Source organism: Miniopterus schreibersii, assembly GCF_964146895.1.
Source record: "Miniopterus schreibersii genome assembly, chromosome: 18".
Lineage (NCBI taxonomy): Eukaryota > Metazoa > Chordata > Mammalia > Chiroptera > Miniopteridae > Miniopterus > Miniopterus schreibersii.
In genome coordinates, this window is record NC_138121.1 from 25,546,218 (window position 1) to 25,568,943 (window position 22,726).

At 53.4% G+C, this 22,726-nt stretch overlaps 2 protein-coding genes across 3 annotated transcripts; one reads left to right on the top strand and one right to left on the bottom strand.

Annotated features, from left to right (window-relative positions):
• Nucleotides 1-210: 210 nt before the first annotated feature.
• TAF1C (TATA-box binding protein associated factor, RNA polymerase I subunit C) lies at nt 211-9,786 on the bottom strand. 2 transcript variants are annotated; one of them, XM_081119975.1, is made up of 15 exons: nt 9,635-9,786; nt 6,987-7,125; nt 5,802-5,883; nt 5,486-5,583; nt 5,321-5,410; nt 5,144-5,217; nt 4,268-4,506; nt 4,009-4,125; nt 3,808-3,925; nt 3,653-3,724; nt 3,349-3,484; nt 3,055-3,198; nt 2,188-2,362; nt 1,962-2,099; nt 211-1,884 (listed from the first exon to the last, which is right to left on the bottom strand). In XM_081119975.1, the coding sequence occupies exons 2-15, from the start codon at nt 7,122-7,124 to the stop codon at nt 782-784; spliced, it is 2,724 nt and encodes a 907-aa protein (XP_080976101.1). In that variant the 5' UTR covers nt 7,125; nt 9,635-9,786; the 3' UTR covers nt 211-781. The 2 variants fall into 2 exon arrangements, with proteins under 2 accessions (XP_080976101.1, XP_080976100.1); XM_081119974.1 differs by having other exon boundaries at nt 9,603-9,786.
• Nucleotides 9,787-12,454: 2,668 nt separating this feature from the next.
• Nucleotides 12,455-17,463, top strand: ADAD2 (adenosine deaminase domain containing 2; the record flags this gene model as incomplete). The annotated part of the gene is made up of 10 exons (XM_081118831.1): nt 12,455-12,908; nt 14,912-15,052; nt 15,402-15,452; nt 15,543-15,668; nt 15,763-15,913; nt 16,000-16,167; nt 16,292-16,536; nt 16,637-16,880; nt 17,156-17,276; nt 17,359-17,463. 10 exons carry the CDS (start codon nt 12,455-12,457, stop codon nt 17,461-17,463), a joined length of 1,806 nt encoding a protein of 601 aa, XP_080974957.1.
• Between the last annotated feature and the right edge of the window lie 5,263 nt (nt 17,464-22,726).

The window sequence follows — 22,726 nt, forward strand, 5'->3', positions numbered from 1 at the left end:
CCCTGAGATAAGACCATTCCTCTCTCCATGTGGAATCAGAAATCTAGACCAGATCAGTGTCCTGTGACATTTCAGGTAGGTGTTTTCCACAGGGAGCAGAATCTTCCACCAGCTACAGAACTTAGAGGAAGTGAACTTTATGTATTAGATATCAAAAGCAACATAAGTGAGCACCTCCCAGTCCTAGAAACTTCACCATTCAAAACCATGCTCAAGTGACAAGTTTATTCAATCCCTAAAGGTGAGTCCAAAGCATCTCCCTCTACAAAACATCAGCTCATGGCAGAAATTGCTTAACACACACACACTAGCCCACAACAGCTGCTGACACCCACAAGCAGCCCCTCAGTGTCTCGTTTCACTGTCACCAATCATGGTGAGGAGCTGGCACTGTTGCCCTGTGACTGGGGGACACAGACAGGACACAGCTTGCATGAGGTGGAGCCCATGGCCTTAATGGAGCCCCTGCTTCAAGCACAGCACTGCCTCCTGGAGGGCGTCTTGACAACACACCTTCAGGACAGGGGCCTTGTCAACCTGCCTCTGAAATACCTTCAGGCAAAAGAACAAACTACAGGAGAAACTGCTATTTTGTTGTTCCTATTTGTCTGACTTGGCTCCAAATCACTTTTGAATGTCTCCCAGTCACAGTGGCCCTCAGGAAGCAGGAAGTCTGAGCCCTGAGACTGTTCCTCTTCATTCCCTAAGTTTCAGTCACAAAAGGCATACCTGGTCCAGGACTAAGGGCTTCCCAGAGGTGGGGAGCAGCTTCCCTGGGCCCTCAGAAGCCCATGCGGGGCTTTTTCCGGTATGGCTGAGAGCCAGAGAGGACAGTTGCCTGCTGCCTGGAGGGGGTGGCCTGGATGCTGGAGGTCTGGGAAGAGGGCACAGTGGCACCTCCTGGGGTGTCCCTGTGGGGTGGCAGCTCAGTTGTGCAGTCCTGGAAGGTCTGCTGCCTGGAGGGGGTGGCCTGGATATTGGAGGTCTGGGAGGGTGGTGTGAAGGCACCTCCTGGGGTGTCCTCATGGGGTGGCAGCTCAGCTGTGCAGTTCCGGAGGGTCCGCTGCCTGGAAGGGGTGGCCCGGATGCTGGAGGTCTGAGAGGGAGGCACAGAGGCACCTTCTGGAGTGTTCCCTTCAAGGGGTAGCTTAGCCATATAGTCCCGGAGGGTCTGCTGCCGCTCTGAGGGGATGCCCTGGGCCCACAGACCCTGGGTTAACTCCTGGGAGGGCAAGGTCACTGGGGGCTGAGGCCTGGACACAGGGGATATCCGGTCTGGGCTTTGAGGGGGGCTGGTGGCACCTGAGAGGTCCAGGCGGCTGCTGAGGGAGGAGAAGGTACTGGACAGCTGCATCCGACGCTTGTGCCGCTTGGGCTGCTTCCCAGGCCCTGAGGTCCTGCCCTGCTGCCGCTCCCACCAGGCAGCCGCTGGGTCTTCCCAGGCTGCCTCCAAGCGCTTACTGAGCTCATCCTTGGGGCCCGGCTCCGGGCCTGGGGGTGGCTCTGCCGTGAGGAGCGAGCCCAGGTCCCTCTGCTGCAGTAGCCGCCCTTTGGCCATGGCTGCCCGGAGACCCTCTGACACTTTCCCCTCAACTTTCTGCTGCTCCTTGAAGTCCAGCAGACGGCGATGGGAAAAGGTGGGTGCGGCCCACACAGGGGGAGCCAGTGGCATCTTCAGCAGGGCCTTCAGCCACCTGCGGCAGCAAGCAGTGGCCTGGGGGCTCCAGGAAGCCGTCGTGGCATGGAAGTTAGGCTCAGGGTCACCTGGGGGCCTGGGGTCTTTCTGGAGGTGGAAGTGCTGGTGGAAGACATCTCCAGCTGCCGAGAGTTGGAAGAGCGACAGGACTGGTGGGGAGGAAGAGGGTAGGATGGTGGCAGCCAGACCTAGAGACAAGAATGACAGTGACTCCAAGGCCTGGCAGAGGTGCAGCTCCAAAACTCCCTTCCTCACCCCAACAAACCTATTGTTGGTGCTTGTAGACGTTCCTGCAGCTGCCACTGACTCTTGGGCTCCAGCAGAGGGAATGCGGAGAGGGAGTCGCTCCTGGAAGGGAGAGACTGGGGGGGCCCTGCCAGCCGGGGCGCGGAGACCCCCTCCCCTGGAAGGAGGACAGACGGCTGAGGTCCTGTCTGGGCTCCAGCCCTGCCCATCTTCCGCACGCTTCCTGCCCTCACCCGCACCCTCACCTGTGATGTGCAGCAGCTGCAGCTGCCCGCCCTGGCCTCCGAGGAGCAGCGGCCTTGGGCAGCCGGGGTGGGGTGGAGGCAGCAGCTGGGCCAGCAGGGGAGCAGAGGGGAGGCTGTGGTCCCATTTCAGCATGGGCACCAAGGGGAGGCGTTCATCCACCAGGTAGAGTGAGAACTGGGGGCACAAGTAGAAACCAGACAGAAGGGATGTGACTGAGATGGGGAGAAGGGTCGGATGAGGTATGTTTCTCTGAGTGGGCCCATTTGGCTCTCAGGATGACTGGAAATCCGAGTGGTCACGCACAGTGACTGGCCCTGACCACTTCTCCACCTTCATGTGCCCAGCCCCACACAGGAGGCGCTTCCCAAGTGGGCAGCACCATCTTTCATCCTGATGGCCACAACTGGGAGAAGGGATCTCAGGAGAGGTGTGGAGGAGTTTTGCCACATAGAAAGCCCCCTGGCTTTCACCCAGCCTTCTCTTGACTCTCCAGACCTTGGAATTTATGCTTGAGACACACCTACTAATACCCTGGGAGGGGGGAGGTGGCATGGTGTGGGGGCAGGCCCTCAGGAACTCTCAGACCTCTTCCGTTTTCCTGAGCACACGGGGATTGTCTGGCTTTGCAGACTGCTCCCCTACTCCATGCCTTTCCTCCTCACCTGGTTCTTCTCCATTGGCACCTTAAAGCCCCGCTCAGATGTCAACCCTGTGAGGCCCTACCCACCCACCAGTTAGCATGTTTCGGCCACAGACTCTTCAGGGTGTTGTGATTCTTATCTCACCTGCAGTTAGTTGTCCCAGGACCCTCTCTAGTAACTGGCTGAGACAGTGCACAAGGGATAGGAGGGGGAAGGTGTCCCTACCTGGGTACAGATTAGATGGAGTGTGGGCTGCAGAGAATCAGGGCCGCACTCCCCCAGGTACTGGGTTAGCAGGATACGTTCTCCTTTCTGGCACGATGCTTCTGCACCCCCACGGAAAAGCAGCAAACCACAGCCTGGTGGGCCCTGGGGGAGAAAGCCAGGTCAGCCCTCCCATGGTCTGAGGTTTGGGACATCACCAATCTGTTGGATTCCCTGGGGAGGTCTCCCATGCCAGCCCCCACCCCGTGTATCTGTTGCCCCACTGCTGAGCCTGTGACAATCCCTATCCCTCACCTGAGTGTCGATAATTTTCACTCCAGTGCGATCACCCACAGTCAGAACCCGAGGGTGGGCAGTAAAGTCGGCCCAACGCCAAGGAGAGGGGTCCCGAAACACAAGGGTCTCAGCATCTTTGTATATTTGCCGAAGCCTTAGGGAGACAGGGAAGTCATGGGTGGATGGGTGATGGGCTGGGGTGGGGGGGGGTGGGGAATGCAGGATAACCTGGCCCTGGGTCCAGGACATATGTGCAAAGTATGGACTGCAATTCAGGGGGAGCCACTTGTGGGGTGGAAGGTTTTCAGGAAAGGGCCATTACCCGTCCTGGGGTGTCCACAGACAGACGGCTCCTGAACGGCTGCAGACAACCAGTTCCCCAGGCAGGTGAGGGCTACAGGGCACAAGTGTGATTAATGCTGAGCCACTCCCTTCTCCCATGCCTCCTTGCCACCCAGCCTGATTCAGCCCCCTTACCTGAGGTTGATCCCTGTGGCTCCCTTCTTGACCTGCAGCACCTGGAGAGGGGCTGGCTGCCCCTGCTTACTGACCTTCCATAGGGCACAGTGGTAGTCAGAGCGGACAGCCAGCAGGGCTGAGGAAGGGATGGAAAGTGCCAGGGTCAGGGTTAGGCAGCAAGTCAGTGAGCAAGGGAGGGAAGCACCTAAAGGGTCTTACATTCTCCCTGCACGGTGCAAGTCACCACCTGCCGGACAGGTCCTCGGAGCTGGATGTGGCCAGGGTTCCCAAGGATCCGAGGGTTACCACCTGGGGTCAGACGGACCTCTTGGAAATCTGGGCCTCTTGCTAAGGATTAGTGCATTAGCTCTGGTCACTGCAAGGCCCCCCAACTTCCTGCCCTTCCCCTGGACCATGCCAAGAGCACCTCCTCCAACAGAGGGAGCTGGCTGGGATCCTGCCCAGCGAGAAAGGATACACAGCCTGTCCAATGCACCTCCTGCAGGGTACACCAGCTGTCTGACCCGGGGCGTCCTTCCAGGCAGCCAGGCCAATGCGCCTCCGGTGAAAGCATCATCTAGGAGCAGCTGCTCCCATCGCATTGCCAGCTCCTCATGTAACAGCTCTCCCAGGAGGTTTGACACTGATTTGCCCAGGATTGGGTCCCCAAGGATGGAGAACCGGCGCTGTCGGTGGCTGAAGTAAGCCCAGGGACACCTGGGGACAAGAGGATGGCAGAAGGATCAGGCTGTAGCAGTGATGAGGAGAAGGACTGGGTACCATCCCCAGAGAGGCCAGGTGCAGTAGACACATTTTTAATTTACCTAGAATTTCTTCCTGTAGGAACCATCCCACCCTATTCCCATGTCCAGGGACAGTCACATAGCCCAGACCAGGACACTCGAGTACTCCATTACCCTGGCCACAGTGATTGGTTCACAGATGGGCATGACATCCAAGCCAACCAGCTACACCCTCCCTGGGACTTCTGATAATGCCTCAGGAAAAGTCACTGGCTCTTTCCTTGGAATCACGAGCCATCTTGCTGCAGTTGGAAACTGCCTAGGAATTAAGCCAGGCAGAGGCAAGTGGATGAGGCGATAAAAAGACAGAGCTCTATTCTAAACATTATTTAAAAACTTGGATGCAGCCATGCCTGTAGCCCGTGGGTTTAAATTCCCCTATCCCCTTAGGCTAGTGGAGCTGGGAGTTTTATATGAGTAACATGACTCATGACTGCACGGGGTGTGGAGCAATTGTGATTGAAACCTGGGTCCATTCATGTGTGGTTCTTTCTATATCCCCACCATCAGCTAGGTCTAGCCCCGCCCATCCTTTCTCACTAGCCACTTGCCCCCAGGGCTGGTGTCCACCGAGGTCCTGGAGTATCCTCTTCACACTGACCACTGTCTTCTTCTTAGAGTAACTCTGCATGGAAAGGCCTTGTCAAGCTTGCACACTCTAGGGCTCACTCACCCTAATGTGAGACGTGAAATGGGAGCCCCTCTCCTGGCTGACCAGGGTAACTTACCCGTGTTCCCTCCAGTTTGAAATTCTCCAGCATCAGTTTCCCCAGGGATGCAAAGGCTATGTCCCCATGGTCCCACAGGAACCGGCTGAACTATGGGGGGAGAGGACACCAGGTCACTAAGCACAGCCCCAGCCACACAGCACTGTCCATTGTGGGGCCACTCACCTGTTCAGTAACATCCAGCACAGCTTGGGGCTGTCTCCGGAACTTAGGACCTCCCCGGAAAAGCAGGTCCTGTGCAGTCAGGCCGGGGTCCCAGGGATCTGAGAGAAAAGTGAGGTTGGGGAAGGGGTCTGTCCCGTGGACTAGGAAGGGCCCAGAAGTGGGGCCACGTGTCCCAGGTGACTGGAAGTACCCAAGGACCTTGGGGGTGGAGGGCATTAGCAGGGAGAGGGAAAGCCTCAGGAAGAAGGGAGGGGTGGAGGACAGAAGTGACAGGGGAGCTGCTAGGGAGGTGGCCCCGGAGGACCAAAACCCTTACCAGGACCAGGAGGCAGCAAGGGAAGGGGCCCAGGGGTGTCCGGCTCCCAGAGCAGGCTCTTGGCCAAGTGTGGCGCCCCACTCTGTGGAAACACAACCATGATGATGATATAACAGTGAGCGCACTCCCGGGAGAGGCTATTAACTCATTCAGTCCTCACAAGGAGCCTGTTGGTATGATGATCATCATCACTTTACTGATGAAGAAATGCAGGCACAGGGAGGCTGTCACTTGTCCCAGGTGACAGCCAGTAAAGGGAAGGGCTGGGTTTGAACCCAAAGAGCCTGACTCCAGTCTGTGCCTTTGACCTCCAGGCTGCACTGGCTCTCAAAGGAGTCCCCAGCACTATTACTGGCTGACCTGAATCCTACTTGATTCTCACTCCACTCAGGACATCTCATGGTAACTCACCTGGGGCACCCACAGGCCACTCCACTCCCCACTGTAGCGCTGGGAATGGCTCAGCTCAAGCGCACAGGGCATGGGAGAGTTGGAAAGCCAGGCTCCCTGAGGGGCTCAATCTGACTTAAGCCCTTCCTTGTCAAGGAAGCCTCACTGTTTCCCTCCCCAAGCCCCCACCATCTCTTAATTTTCTCACCCACTTGTCTCTGCCTGGAGTAAGCCTTAGCCACCCTACCTCCAAGTAGCAGCCAGATGGCTTAGGCGTCCAGGGAAAGAGTCCATGTTCTTCCTGTCCCAGAAGGTCTCCCCTCCCCTCCCTGCCTCATTCCCTCTGTGCTGTTCAGCATACTTTTGGTTTTGCTCAAAGCTATTATTACACTTTGCAATAATTTTGTCCTTTGGACTGTTCATTTGTCTATTCTCAATGTAATTCTAAGTTCCACAGGGGCAGGGATAGTATCCTACTTATTCATGTTGGATTCCCAGGGCCTAATGAGGTCTCTGGTACATTGTAGGGGCTATTCAATGAGTATTTGTTGAACAAATAGAGAAAGGAAAGTCTGGGGGAGAGAGGTAGGAAAGAGAGAACCAACAGTTCTCACTCAGTAAACCCTCTATGGATGGTAGGTCGTCCTATGGACCCCAAAGGAGGAGATTCTGACTCAGCCTGTGTCTTAGCAGACACACCACTCTGCACTCCTGCCAACTGGTGTAAATGCTAGAAGCAAGGGCCAAGTGAAGGTACCCACCCAGGAGGCGCCAGGGCTCTCCAACCATCCTCACCTTGGAGTTCTGGGCCAGGGACTCTGGCAGGGTCAGTGCATCTCTCCAGCTGCACATGAAGGACATGTCAGGGACATCGCTCAGACCAAGGGGGCCGGTCATAAACAACGTGGGGCGGAGGGAGCTGGGGAAGTCCATCCTGGAAGACAAGAACGAAACGTCACACTGGCCTCAGAAGTCTGAATCTGACCAATAGCCTCCAGGGTTCCTGGTGAGTGAAAAGTGCCCTCAGAGGAGTATACTTTCTTTAGCGAAGCAGTTAATAAATAGCAAATGAGTATGTAGCCTACTGTCAGATAAGTGCTACATTAAAACCAACTAACCACCTTGGTGTGGCTCAGTTGGTTGGGCATCATCCTGTCAACCTAAAGGTTGCTGGTTTGATTCCTGGTCAAGGGCACATGCCTGGGTTGTGGGCTTGATCCCCAGTAGGTGTTATGCAGGCAGGAGGCAGCCGATCGATAGATGTTACACTCTCACATCATCGATGTTTCTCTCACTCTCTCACTCTCCCTTCCTCTCTCCAAAAATCAATAAACTATTAAAAAAATAAAACCCACTAACCAACCATGAGGGAGGGGATGGCGATGGAACAAGGGTGTGGTTTTAGTGACAGTAGCTAGGGAAAGCTTCGTTGAGAAGGTGGCATTTGGCACAGCCTGAACCTAATGAGGGAGAGAACCTCAAATAGGAAGAGAGTTCCTGGCAGAATAAATAGCAAGTACAAAAGTCCTGGGGCAGGAAGTGTTTGAGAAACAATTAAGAGGCCATAGAATGAACAAGGAGAAGAGTGATAGGGGATAAAGTCAGACAGGTGGCAAGGCGTCAGCTTCTATCATCGCTCTTAGGTATTATAATAACATATTTGAAGACTACACACACCCTATACTCCAGGTTACACTCTCAATATTAACTCAAGTTCACCAAAGGCAGAGACTGAGTCTTATTTGTCTGTCAAGAACAGTACCTTCCAGAAAATACTCTGTGTGTTGAATAAAAATAAATTTAGTGAAAGGGCTTTGTTAAATACAAAGTGCTCTAGAAGTAGCGGCATCACTCTTCTTTATTAACATCAAAAATAATAGCAGTGCTACCTTAGGGCAAACATCTGCCAGACATGGTACTACATGTTTTATTCTTCTATTTTTCTCTATTTTGGAGTTCAGGAAACCGAGGCTCAGGAAAGAGCCACTTGCCCCAGGCCAACAGTTTGATCCCCCATCCAATTCAAAGTCCAAGTTCTGCACCACTACTCTCCTGTGCATCCAAAATCAAACACTAGCATTAGGGTCTTCGTAAGCACAGATCTTTTCCCTTGGAACTGCCACTGCATTTTTTCAGTTTATTCTGTAAGCTCCATGCATCCATGTACCCTCATGACGATGCAAAATACCCGTCACACAGTAAATGCCAGTAAATACGCGTTGAATGAATACGTTTCTCCGGCACGTCAGCCTCATTCTAATTGGGGCTTATATGTTAGTCTAATCTCGTCTGCTAGGCTGCAAGCTCCCTGAGGGCCAGGACTGTATCTGATTCATTGCTGAGCTACTGGTGTCTGGCTGTTGCTGTCACTCTCTTTTCCATAACCAGAGAGCGCAGTGGCAGGAATCAGAGAGATGCTCAGTGAGAGCCCTTACAGAAAAAACGCTGGCTTCCATAGGACTGGCTGTACCGACTGCAAGTTAAGGAGCAACCAAGCCTCCCAGAGGTGGCTGCATCCCTGATAAACCAGCACACACACAGTCTCTAGCTCATCTCTTGTTCCTGGGCTCCAATCACTAACCTCCTCTAGGTTCTTCCCTAGTATGTTTCTTTTCACCATGGGGCCTCTGCACACTCTCTCTCTGCTTAAAATTAGTGCCAGTGCCCTTCCTACCCACCTACAAAAATCCTACTCATTCTTCAAATTTCAAGTCAGGAAGTCTCTCCCAGCTCCCCCAACCCTATCCTCCCACAGCACCCTGCCTGCTTCCTCCAGCACGCGCGGGCTGCGTGTAACTACATATCTAAAGATGAAGCTGTTTGGCTAAAGGCTGCTCTCATAGTCCCCCATGGGAAAGAGACTTTATTTATCCCCAGTGCCTTGGTATTTGCTACATGGTAACAATCAGTACCAGTAAACTGAAGGCACAAATCCAGGAGTAAAAGAACGGGCAGGGAAAGGAACCTGACAGCCTCAAACGAACCCAAGGAGGCAGTCTGAGAGCGCGGGCGGAGCCTACGACCTCAGGAAAGCCCCTAGACGAGGCAGCCTCAACCTCCCACCTCACCAGTGGCTCTCCAGGTCCCTTCAAACCTCCAAGGCAGCATTGCCGCCGCGCGGGGCCCGGCAAAATGTGAGCCTGTCCCAGGGGATGGGTGAGGGGACCCGGACGGGCCCTCCCCTCATACACCTGCTCGGCCCCGTCCTCCCCCTCCTCCTGGCCGCAGAATTTCAACAGCAGGGAACTCTCAACAAGCGCTGTCTGCCAGACGGCTGCTGCCACGCTTTACACTTGCAGGGTCTTCCCCACTCCACCGGCTAGAGGCTAATAACCCACTTTAAAGATGGGTAACTTGTCCCAAAGCCACACAGCTCAGGGCTGGTGGAACCGCGCGGAGGGCGGATCCCACCTCTCTCGGCTCCGGATGGCGACTGCACTCACGTGGTCCAGACCTCGCCCTGCTCGTCTGGGAAATGGGCTTCCCCGTGGCGCTCGCCCGAGCCTCGTGACACGAAGGAGCCCGAAAGCAGCACCCTAGCTCCGGCGACCCTCGCAGGATCCGACCCGCAGCAGCAACTAACGGTCTTCCGGGCCGGGACGGAAGAGCTCCCTTCGAGGCCAGAAGTCCCGCCTCCCCGCCGGGCCTCACGGGCGCCCTAGAGCGCCACCTCCCGGGCGGAGGGGGAATGGGCGTGCAGGCGGTGCCCTGGGTAGTAGAAACAGGGAATTAAATCCCAGTAGGGAAAGCCACGTTGAGGGCAGTTCTAATTCCATCTCTGCTTAACTAACTTCCGATTTCGCAGGTTTCTTGTGAGTATTAAATGAATTCATTCAAAAAACACTTACTGAGCACCTACTATGAGCCGGCCACTGTAGGAATCTTAATGGTTGTCTTTATAGTCTGTGAAGCAGGCTTTGCAAGTAGGGGTACAGGTAGCCCTGGGAGTCATTTGGAGAGCGTTTTTCATAAATCAGATAATCTCGGTCTGCATCTCCATGGTTGTGGTGAAAATGTATTGGAAGGATATTTAAACTTGTGACTAAAAAAAATGGGGATACATAGTTTTTCAAAATTTTACAGGTATGTAGGGGAAAAAAATTGAGGACGATTTTTATTAGTTTCCTTTTGCTGCTGTAACAAATTACCACAAATTTAGTGGCTTAAACCAGTACAATATTGTACCGTTTCAGGTCAGAAGCCTGAAATGGGTCTCATTGGGCTAAATTTATGGTGTCAGCAGGACTGTGTTCCTTGCTGGAGGCTCCAGGGTAGAATCAGTTTTTTTGCCTTTTCTTTTCCAGCTTCTGCAAGCTGTCTGCATTCCTTGGTTCATGGCTCCCATCTATCTTCAAAGTCAGCAATGGCCAGTTGAGGCTTTCTCATGATCCCATATTTGATTCTGACTCATCTGTCTTCCTCTCCCCCATTTAAGGACCCTGGTGATTACATTGACCCTACCCAGATAATCTAGGATAATTTCCTTATCTTAAATTTAGCTGATTAAAAACCTTAATTCCATCTGTAACCTTAATTCCCCCTTGCCATATGACATAATATATTTATAGGCTGTGGGGATCAGATCTTGGACATCTTTGAGGGACCATTATTTCACTTACCATTCTTAAGAGACACCCATCCAACTTCTGCACTGGGAAGCCAAGTCCATTTCTTCCTTTCTTCCTTCTTTCCTTTCTCTAAACAAGCTGTTATGTTTCCTTTTGTTACTTACATATACTTAACATGCAGTAAAGTCCACAAGTCTTAAGTGTACAGCTCATTGAGTTTACATACATTATAAACCCACATAACCACTACCCAGCTCAAGACAGAGAGCATTTCCATTACCACAGAAAATTCCCAGGGGCCACTTCCCAGTCAATAACCCCTTCAAGAAGTAACTTCTTTTATCACCATAGATTAATTTTGCCAGTTCAAGAACTTAATATAAATACAACCATGCAGAAATTACTCCTTTTAGTCTGGCTTTTTTTCATTCAACATTCCTATGAGATGTACCCAGGTTGTGCATATAATGGTAGTTTCTTTTTTTAATTACTGCCATTGTATTAATATATTGCCATTTGTTCATACAATTTCCTGTTGGTGATGTTTCTGGGTTTGGAAACTATTCAAATCTCTTTGGGCAGCCATCAATTCCATTTCTGAACACCTGTGGTGCTGGTGTTCTATCTCCTAGGCCTAATTCTGCTCTCTGAACTACACCCCAAAAACAGAATTGTTCTTCCTGGTGCCAATCCCTGAACTGTTTGGAGGTTGAATCTACTCTGTCCCCCCCACCTCTGCTCTCCCCAAGTCATACATTCCTGGTTCCACCAATTGTCTCTCATTTTCTCAGCACCCACACACCCTGGTTAGCACTGTCAGACCCAAAGGCTGACAATCTGCAGCGGCGACAATGCGACAACTCTTACAGACTATGAACTGAGTTACTGGTCCTGTTTTCCCGTTCACTGGCTCCTATAAGACTCAGCTAAATTTTCGGCCTCCTTCAAGCAATTATGTGTTGCATCATAGCAGGCCATATATAAATTGTCTTCATCTCCAATTTCACCTGATTTTTCTTATTTCTCCTTCATCCCTAGTCCCTCATCTTCAAGGAGTATTGTCCGTGGCATTTTTATGAGCCAACTCAACACCCCCTTTTGAAAGAGAAAAGGGCAGGGTACCAAATGTTTAATTTGGGCTAGAGAGCACTTCCGGTTGGCTTCAGGAAGGTGTACAGTTTACGGTTTGCAAATGTAGGTGCTAAAGAGGCTGTGGGGCTGCCTCCATTGAGAATGCCTTCATTGATCTGATGAGGTCCTCCAGGCTCAGCTCAGTGGCTCGGGGCGGGCGGCTGCGGTGGCCTTGGTTGCGGGGCATTCTTGCACAGGAGCCAGGCGGGACGCTGGATTCATGTTCTGCAGACCCTTCCCCAGTCTTCACTGCCCCAGGACCACCCCAGGGCGGAGCGTACCCCCACCCTCCCGGAGATGCCCTGCCGGAAACGGAATATTGGCCAGGTGATCACTCTGCGCACATCCAGGCTGCGCATGTCCAGGAGACTGGCCTTCCCGTTGGTTGGGAGCACTGTCTGCCCCAGCCCTGCGGACTCTCATTGGCCAGCAGCCTGCGGGGGGGCGGGACTGGCCTCGAGCACGCCCTAGCCGTACCACGTGCTCCCCACGTGGGAGCTGGCTGGCTGGTATAAAAGGGCACGCGAGCGGCAAAACCGGCCCCGTGTACTCTCTTCGGCAGTCATGGCTTCCCCGGCCGGCACGGCACCAGGCGCAGACGACAGTGGCCGCAGGAAGCTCCGCCTGGCAGCTTCATTGCAGATGAGCCCCAGGCGTCCTTCTGCCAGCCGGGGGCAAGACCTCTGGGAGCCTCCGCCTGGCCCCAGCATGGAGGACAATGAGGGGGGTGGGCAGGCCCTGGCCCTGGCCTCGGCTGCGGGGGACGGTGGGCCCTTGGTGGGGGCCGGAGTTGGAGTACTGGGGACAGCTCAGACACGGGAAGACTTGGGGGGACAGATGGGAAGTTCCCCGAGGGTCTCTGTCCCATCTGCAGGCCCCGCTGGGGACTTAAGGAAGGCGGCCAGACAGCTGGGCCTGCAGCTGAAAGATCTGCCGCCTGGCCAGGCCGTGGCCTTGCTCACTCAGTACGCGGCCAATCTGGGAGTCTCCCTGATCTTCCGAGAGGACCAGACAGCAGGTGAGGCCCGGCCTGGGAGGGCAGCGTGACCCAGGCTAACTCCAGATGAAGCAGGGGGGACCTGAGGGAGACCCCCCCAACCCCCACCACCCCACACCCGCTGTGAGCAGCATGGTGCTAGGACTATCAGCTATATTGAATATATAACTGGCAGGTCCAGGCAGGGTGAACATTATTTCCATCTGAAGCTTGTGGAGCTTAAAGAATATGCCTCAAGCTACCTAATCTTTAAAGCACGATTTTTTTTGAAGGCCAATTACATGCAGTTACAGTCGCCATTCCTGCATTTGGAGATAGCCAAGTTAGGGCCAGCCCCGATTTAAATAAGGGGAACACTGTATAGAAATATAATCATTACTGTCATTTTCTGTTCCTCAGTGCATCGGCCTACTCCTGAATCAAACAGACACACAGAACAATACACCAGGTCCCAAGTTCAGGTTCCCAAGCTTAAGCCAGTGCATCCTTAGTTTCTAAGGAGATAGCAAAAGAATCATTCCTCAGATTATTGGGACCTTTTGTAAAACTAAGAGAACCCCCGAATGAATAGCTCAGAAAGAGAAAATGTATTAAAAGTGTATCTGGGATTTGTTTTGATCAGGTATGGTAGGACAGCAGGCAAGGAAATGATTGTCATGAAAGAAGTAAATACAGATCCCTAGAAATGTGAGGCACAGCTCACTACACAGGGTTACGTGGGAAGGGATCAGGATGGGTCAGGAGGCAGAAGAGGGAGGGGAAGGGCAAGGCCCAGAGCCTTTATTGGAGTTTTCTCTGGAAGGAATGGTCGAGGCAATGTAGGTATACTAGGTAAGCTTAGGATTGAGTAAGGAGGCAAGACTTTAAGTTTAGGGGCTCTAGGGGTGGTCCCTAGTTGTCTGGTATCTGGCCCTGGGGTGACTTAGAGTATGAGGAATACTGGCTTGAGTGAGAGTTCGATGGTTGGGGTGTGAGGTCCTGAAGACATTGATGTTTTTGAGGAGTCAGGGCCAGTTTTGCAGAACGTCCTTGTACTGGGGTTTGTCCGTTTTCTCAGGCTTGGGTTCAAGCTATGCATTGTTGGCAGATGCACGTGGGCCCTACATCCCACTGAGGCCTGTGATTTGTTTGTCCTACCGCTGGCAGTGTTAGCTGGGAGGGCCTGACTAGGGTAGTGTCCAACAGGTATCTTCACTTTCCCCTTTGTGCTTAATCAGTCATGGCGGGGAAAGAGGGGGTAGCATCTGGTAATAGTGTGAATATCTTGTTCCCTATAATATAGTCACTTATTTTTAATGATTGTTGCCAGATTTGGTTACTACTGTGCTGGCTGCTGCATATTGGTTTTCTGATGCCAGCCTTCCTTCTGTAGCCACCAGTTGCATTCTTGATGCGCTTTTAAAGTAGGTGAATCCGAGTGGTAGTGAGCAGTGCTGAGATGGGAGCTGTCTTCTAAAACAGCAGCCCTTGTGGGAACAATTTAGCAAGTACCAGCAACTACTATGAACTGAAATAAGTTTATGCCCTTTGACCAAGTGATCCCAGTTGTAGGATTTTCATGTCACTTTTGTGTCCTAAGTAACACCTGAAATGATAGTGTTTGGTAGTTGAAACTTTAAAACATAGAAGACAGCTAGAGCCCTGTGACTCTGGAAAAGCAATGGGTGCTATGTACTCAGGGCCACCATCCTGAGAACAGCTCGGCCCTGGATTTGGGTCCTGGCTTTACCTGGCACACTGCCTGCCCTTGGTGTGTCCCTACGTAAAACGGGGTCCTACAGAGAGGCTTGTGAGGATTCTCTGAGTAATGATGGCCCAGCACACAAAGGCATACGCTGTGCCTGGTGGTGCAGGAGTCGGCAGTCTGTCTCCTTATCCTTCTGGCTCTCCCAGGTGTCCAATGTCAGGAGGAAGCACAGCTGAGAGCTGCTGCTCAGGTGGGGCAAATGTCGGGACCCTCCTAGAAAGGGCCCATGATGGACATGAAATGCAGGGCATCACTTCACAGCCTCCTCCTTCCCTAGACCCCTGCTTCCCCTTCTCTGTGTGCGTGGAACTGGATGGGGTGGCCTGCCCTGTGGGCATTGCCAGCAGCAAGAAGGAGGCCAAACAGCAGGCGGCTCTCTCTGCCCTCAACTACATCCAGAGTCAGCTGGAGAACCCAGGTAAGGGGGCAGGTAACCCAGGTGGTGGAGCCCCAGCTGGGGGGGGGGGGGGGGCTGAAACCCTGTGCTCATGCTCATGTGTGTGGGTAGGGTGAGTTGCTGCCAAGACCATCTGGGCATTAGGACCAGGCCTGTAGGGAACTGGGGAGGGGAATGTGAACTGATCCTTGCCCTACTGTCCTTTGAAGCCTGCCCATCCCAGGGGTAGGGACTGCTAGAGGGGCAGCAGGAACTAGCTTCTGGAAGATGATTCCACCCAACAGTGGGACCTCTTGGCTTCCTGAAGGACAAAGGACAGGAGGGCACACCATAGCACCCATTGAGACCCATCCCCTTGTCTCTCTTCCAGAGTGCACAAAGACCCCCAGCAGGCCTCCACCACCCAGCGACCTGAGTGTAGGTAGGTGTGCCCCTGTTGACCCGACCCCTGTGGTGAGGGGAGGGGCATGGCCTGTGGTGCTCCCACCTCTGCCCTCTCCCCCATGTGCAGAGAACATCCTGACCCATGAGCAGCGCTGCGCAGCTGTGGTCAGCGCTGCCTTTGACCGCCTGGTGAATGACACCTCGCCGTACTGGGCCTGTAAGGGGACTGTGGCTGCCGTCATCCTGGAGAAAGGTAGGGGTTGCCCTGCCACCGCCCCACCTCAGAACGCCCCCATGGGTCCCTGGCCTTACTTACGCTAGGCTGTCTCTGCTTTCTTCCCTTGCAGAGGTCCCAGGAGCCAGGAGCCATACCAAGGAGATCTATGAGCTGGTGGCACTGGGCACTGGCAACAGCAGCTGTGCTGGCTGGCTGGAGTTCTCAGGCCGGCAGCTCCATGACTGCCATGGTCTGGTCATCGCCCGCCGGGCCCTTCTGAGGTGACGAGTGGGCTGGGTGGGCACTCTGTGGCGGCCCTGGCCAGGATATGGCATCTCCCAGTTGCTCCTTTACTTGTCTCTCTCAGATTCTTGTACCGGCAGCTCTTGCTGGCAATCCAGGGCGGCCCCAAGGGCAGGGAGCAGTCTGTGCTGACCCCACAGCCTGGGTCCGGGTTCCCCTTTGCCCTCAAGCCCCGGATCTTCATACACTTTTACATCAGCAACACCCCCAAGGGAGCTGCTCATGACATCTAGTATGTGGGGAGGCCCTGTGACATCTCTTGGTGTGATGGATTGGGAAGGGCAGTGTTGGGTGGGTTCAGATGAGTGGTCCTGGCTCTGGTGTCCAAGGTCCTGTTTCCTCCCCTGCCTCTACAGCCTCCCACCACCGCCGCTCCCACGGTCCTTCGAGAGCAGTCTCCTGCACAGTGCCCCCTTCCGCCTGCAGGCCCACATCCGAGGGGAGCTAAAGCCTGTGTGCTACATGTCCCCCACCATCCGGGACACCCACGTGGGCTGTCTCTCAGCCAGTGACAAGCTGTCACGCTGGACTGTGCTGGGGCTGGGTGGTGCCCTGTTGGCCCACTTCTTGCCTCCCCTCTATGCTACCAGCCTTGTCCTGGGTGAGGACCCCGAGGGGCATGAGGGTGGAAGGTGGGCTCTGGGTGGTCTGTGGGAGAGGGTGGTGACTCAGACCTTGTCATGTGCCTTCTGCTTCCACAGCCGACCCCTGCCACGACCCCCCCACTCTGAGCAGTGCCATCCACACCCGGCCCAACCTAGATAGGGTCTCGGGGTCATGCCTGCCACCTCCCTACACCCGTACCACACTACACCTGTTTTCGGGGCCCCCTGTGGCTGCTTTGAACCCCACCTCCAACACCTGCCATGACCTGAGCCTCAACTGGAGCCTGGGAGATCCTGATGTTGAGGTTGTGGATGTGACTACCGGGCGTGTGAAAGCCGAGTGAGAAGGGCCTATGGGTGGAATGCTGATTGGGCCTGGTGGTGAGGGATCCCCATCTCCCTGCCCATGGGATAAGAGCATGCATCTAGTCACCAGCTTGGGTTCTAATCCCAGTCAAGCTTCTTACAGCAATGTGACCATGCTGTCACTTCTCCAGTGGCACCCCATGACACCCCCTGAGATGGTCACAGTGTGAAAGGAGATGGTATGAGGGGCGTGGTGCAGACCTGTTCATTCAGTCCATCTTTTCCTTCCTCTGTCTTCTCCATCTCCAGTGCTGCCCGTGGGCCTCCCTCCCGCCTCTGCAAGGCAGCCTTTCTCCGGGCCTTCCACCAGGTTGCCCAAGCTCTCGGGAAGTCCCAACTCCTGGCCTTAAAAACCTATGAGGAGGCCAAGGTCAGCTCCTTCCCTTCCCCCAGCCCTTTTTCTTGCCCTGAGCAAGCACCCTTTCTTTACTGCCTCTCATCTGCTACCCTAGGCTGGGCCCTACCAGGAAGCTCGCCAGCAGCTGTCTCTCCTCCTGGAACAGCAGGGCCTGGGGGCTTGGCCCTCGAAGCCATTGGTGGGCAAATTCAGAAACTGAAACAGACTTCCATGGGCTGAGGTCTCTGAGTTGAGCTGGACCCCACTGGAGGAGTGCCGTTTCTGGGGAGCGGGGAGGGATGGTTGGGGGAGAATGGTGGGTACATAGGGTGAAGTTGGGATTTGAGGGAAGGGCCTGCTGACATGGCAGAGCCATGGGGGCTGCTACAGATTTGAGCTCAAATAAAAAAGCTGTTTCTGGTCCTTCCATGCGTCGTTGGCTCTTTGGGGGAGAGGGGTAGCCTGGAGCCCTTTTATTTGTGAGGAGAGAAGCCCACTCCAGGGCTGGATCTCAGCCGGATCCCCTCCTCACAGACCTACTTGATTACTGCACCAGCCTTGGCTCCTCTCTGCCTTCCAGCTGTGTGTTCCAGGGGAGGCTGAGGCTGTGTCATGTTGGGTCCATACTGTTGGCAGCAGGTGTGGGAACATATCCTCTTCAGGTGTGATGGAGGCTCCAAACTCCTTTCCCTTCCCAGGGCTCAGCCTGGGACAAGTGGTAGAGAAGGGAGGTGCCTACTCTTGGGTCCCCCTGCCTCCGGTTGAGCATGCTCCGTGGGTGTGAGCATCCCGTGTGGAAGGGTGCCTGGATGGAGTGGGCATTGTAGTCCCCAGTCAGGAGGGGAGATGGGGCCCTGCGCACACCGCAGCCCCAGTCCCTGCCCTTAGGTCCTTTGGGTTTCTGCAAGTGGGTAGGCCTGGAGCCCTGTGTGTGTACTGGGGTGAATAGTGTCCCCCCCCAATTCACATTTCCTTGAATCCTGTAAAAGTAGCCTTACTTAGAAACAAGGTTTTTGCAGATGTAATTAGTTAAGACGAGGTCATGCTGGATTAGGGTGGGCCCTGAATCCAATGACGGACCCTTAGAGGAAGGGACACACAGACACACGACGACTATGTGAAGAGGGAGGCAGAGAGGGAAGTGATACTGCCAAAAGCCAAGGAATGCCTGGAGACGCATAAGCTGGGACAGAGGTGTGGAATGGTTTTTTCCTAGTCGCCAGAAGTAACCAGCTCTGCCAGCACCTTGACTTCAGACTTCTGGCCTCCAGGGCTGTGAGGGTCTCCAGTTTGCGGTACCTTGTATGGCAGCTCGGGGAAATGAAGCCTCCTGCCAACTCTGCACGATAGCTGCGTTTGCAGGTGAGGAAACTCACAGGTGAAGTTGGGTAGCTCCCTGAGAGCACATGGGGTCAGGTGGAGCTGTAGTTCCTGTGCAGGCGTCTGCTTCCCAGTCCTTCCATCCCGGTCCCTGCCTCTGCTGCTGCTGGATTTGCTTCTGTGACCTTGGGAAAAACTCCCAACCTCTCTTATAAAATGAAAGCTGGGTGATGTGATTCCTGAAGCTCCCTCCTGGCTTTGACGTTCTCACCTCTGCTCTTTCCTAAGGGCCACCAGAGGTGGGAGATGCAGAGGGTGAGAAAGTGGCTGGAGGGAGGGCAGGGGAGGGGAGTCCGGGCAGGCAGAGCAAGACAGGTGGTCAGGAATGCGCATGTGCAAAGGCCTGGAGGGGAGTCAGAGGGAGGGAAGTTTGAACCAGGAGGAAGGGTCTCAAAACGCAGGTAAGCACTGATTTTTTTTTTTTAAGAAAATAGCTAATTATTTACTGTTAGGTTGTTTCTTTTTAAACAACTTCTAAGGCCAACTTTGAAATGATGATTTCTTGTGGTTATTTTTTTCAGGGATGGAGAGGACTTTTATAACACCCAAGACTATTGATCAGCCCACCTATTACACATTATTTTCCCCAGGAGATAATTTAAGTTGATTTACTTTTTGGCTGCAGTGGTGACTACAACCAAATCTAGAAATATAACAGCCATTCAAACTGCAGTTTTATGCAATGAACCTTTTGATATTCATTAATCACATAATCAGTGGGTAAACAAGTTTTTCAAAATGACATAAACTCTGCTGTGTTCTGCCAAGGAAGTTATATTTGTCCCCATATTGCATAAATCTGCCCATCCAATCCTCTCCTCCCAAGACAGTCCCCATTACACAATATTCGCTCAGTTCCTTTGACTCAGCTTATTTATTACTGCGGAGAGATGATGAACACTGCTTTAGAAATGGAGAGTCTGTTAGTGTCTTCTTGGCCTAATCCCCTCTGGGTGAAGTTTCGCCAACACTGGCATATTTAAATCAGGAGGGGATGTAATCTGACCGGGCACAACTCAAACTCTGCTTCCTCCAGGAAGCTTTTGCCATCACTCCCCTGCTCCATTCCCTGCAGCTCTGAGCTCTGGGGATCTTTCCTGGACCCTGGGCACCTGCTGCACCATGTGGGCCTTCCGCTTTGTGTGGTCCTCACCACTGAGCAGAACTGTGGACCTAGGAGCCCCAGGGGACACTCCATTTTTCCAAGCCTCAGTTTTCCCATCTAGCAAATGGGAGTCGGTCACAAATGTGTAGCCCGCAGCATTATGGGCAGGTGAGCTGGTAGGTGGGCCGAGCACTGTTCCTGGCCCTTGGCAGTCCTCAGTCAGTGACTGCCATCAGTCCTGTCTGCTCTCAGCTCCAAGAAGCAGACCCCTTGTTTGTTTGTCTTCATTCCCTCCTGTGGGATCTCCCACGTGGAAGATAACCAGCAGGCAAGCATTGAATGGAAAAGTAATCATTTATAGGATCTCCTCCTTACAGGAGGGGGTTAAAGCGGGAAAATAGTAACTCTCTTCTAAACTACGGTTTTTAGAAGACATTTTGAAATTTTCCATTTTATTGCAGCCCTTTTTTCTCTGCCCTATAGAAGCAGTCAGTAAGACCTAGAGAAAACTTAGAGTCTAGAGAAAGGGGGCCTGCTCGATAAATTGTCACTCTGCTGCATGGTTCAGTGGTGAAATGACAGTTTAAAAAACACTGGGTACTCCCTGGCCAGATAGCTCAGTTGGTTAGAGCATTGTCTCCATACGCCAAGGTTGCGGGTTCAATCCCCAGTCAGGACACATAAGAGCCAACCAATGAATGCATAAAGAAGTGGAACTACAAATTGATTCTCTCTTCCACCCCCTCCCCCCCGCTCTCCCTCTCTCTCTTTCTTCCTCTCCCTCTCTCTCTTTCTAAAATACAAAAACAAAAACCATTGGGTACGTGCTAAGATGCTGTGACAAAGCCATATACTTTGGCTTTCGTTAGAATTTATTCTTCCCAACAGTTCAGAGGTGATCAGCCCTTGGATGACTGTCTACCATCCTCACCTCAAGAGAAGGTGGCCTCCTCTTGAAGGACATGGCCCAGAGGTTCCCCATATCTCTCTGCTCACATGCCCATCAGTCCAAACTTAGTTTTACACCACACCTAGCTGCACCCAATGGCTGGGAAATGGGTATCTAGCTACAATTTGGTGGGTTCTATTACTAAAAGGATGTAGGCATGAATGGTATTGGCAGTGGTCAGTGGTCTTTCCCACGTGGAGCTGGGAAGGACCGATAGGCTCTGCCTCTTGAGGAAGGGCCAGGCACTACAGGGAGCATCACACAACTAGGAGGGGAGCACAAGCAGACTCCACACAGGCTGCATGTTCAGCACCACATTAGGGAGCCCTGCCCCCTGTCCCGTTTGTCCCTGACCTTACCTCGTTCACCACTCCATCAATTCCCCTACTCAAGATGCGGTGTACCCCATGCCATCCTTTGAAGGACCAAGCCCATTCCTGCCTCAGGACCTTTGCACCTGTGTTTCCTTCTTTCCCAAAGCATTTCCTCCAGAGATCCCCATGCCTCACTCCCTTCACTCTTTCAGGACTTACTCAAATGCCATAGCCTCCAAGGTCACCCTTTACAAAATTGCAACCCCTCACCCTGGCAATCCCACCCCTCCCCTGCTTTATACCTTGTCTGTTTTGTTCTCTGCTGAACCCCCAGTGCCTGGAACAGTGTTTCGCATGATAAAGACTTGTTGATGAATGAAGAATAAATTTGGAAAAAAATCAGCATGCCCTGCTGTCACTGCAGGGGCCTGGCAGCCCAGTAGGTCACATCCTTGACACCCCATCCCCTTTCCACAGCCTCACCCATGCCCAGGTTGCTCCTCTGACTCCCTAGATTTATCTTGCTGGCTTATCCTAGCACTCTCCAGGGTGAGCCTGGAGTTGGTTAATTTATCTTCTAAAGATCCCAGTGTCTTTCGCTCAGACACAGGAATTAAGTAAATGTGAGCGTTTGTGCATGCATCTGAGAAGTTTGATGGGGAGGCAGCCAACTTCCTTGTGGACGAGACTGTCAGCCTGGCTGCTCTCCGCCTTGCCCCTGGGTCTGAGATGGTGACTGGCACACAGGAGGCACTAAGTAAGATGAGAGGAAAGGAGCCTTCCTGGGGAGGGAGAGGCACTTGCACTTGCTGCCCACCTACTGTGTGCCAGTCCCTGCCACTGAAGGTAGAAATGGGCTGGGGGCAGAGGCTGGTGACTTTCAGACACGTTTATAGGACTGAAAAGCAGTTCTGGGTCATCATGAAAAGGAAATATCTCATTGCCTAGAGCGGGTGTCTGCTGATGAGACATCACATGTGGACGTTGGCCCTGCTCTGGGTGAGGTGGTAATGGGTTCGGGTGCATGTTTTCCCCGTAGAGATTTGCTGTTGTGCTTTGGGTGCAGATTCTTGTTCCCAGAGTGGCAGATCACCAGAGCCAGCCGAGGCGGCTGGAACGCCAGGCTCCTCACCCCGCCAGGGCTGGCGGCCAGGGGATGTCTGGCCCAAAGACGCCTTTGGAAGCCTCTACAGGAACTCTGTGGGGTGCAGGTAGAAGGGTGGACCAACTGCCGTGACACACAACCCCCCAGTTTCAGTGGCTTACATAGAAGGCTTTCTCTTGCTTGTACAATCCATCGATGCAGGTGATCAGCATGCAGAAGTTCAGGACACAGCTGCTTCCATCTTGCAGCTCCATTGCTCTTAGGGCAGGGCCAGCAAACTTCTTCTGCAAAGTGTAGGAGTAAACAGCTCCAGCTTGAAGGCCATAACAGTGTCTCTATTGCGTGACTCACCCTACCGTTATAGCCCAAACGCTCCATAGACAGTATCTGAATGAATGGGCCTGGCTGTGTCTCAATAAAACTTTACTTAATAATAACAGGCATGGGGCCAGATGCAGCTTACTAAACCGTGCCTTGGAACTTTGAGTATTCCTTGAGTCTGCAAGCAACTTGCAGGGCGGGGGGCGGGAGGGAGAGTGTAGAGGATCATGCAGGGGGTGTTTCCACCACATTCCAATGGCCGGAACTTCAGCCCTGCCTCCCCCTGCCGGCAGGGAGACTGGAAGAGGA

Bases quoted from the DNA above. Each gene is read 5' to 3' on its own strand.
- TAF1C (XM_081119975.1), bottom strand. From the start codon at position 7,124: ATGGACTTCCCCAGCTCCCTCCGCCCCACGTTGTTTATGACCGGCCCC. The intron at 5,411-5,485 runs GTGAGTGGCCCC...CTCCCCCCATAG, and splicing joins TGCTGGATGTTACTGAACAG to TTCAGCCGGTTCCTGTGGGA. The intron at 5,218-5,320 runs GTAAGTTACCCT...CTTTCCATGCAG, and splicing joins TCAAACTGGAGGGAACACGG to AGTTACTCTAAGAAGAAGAC.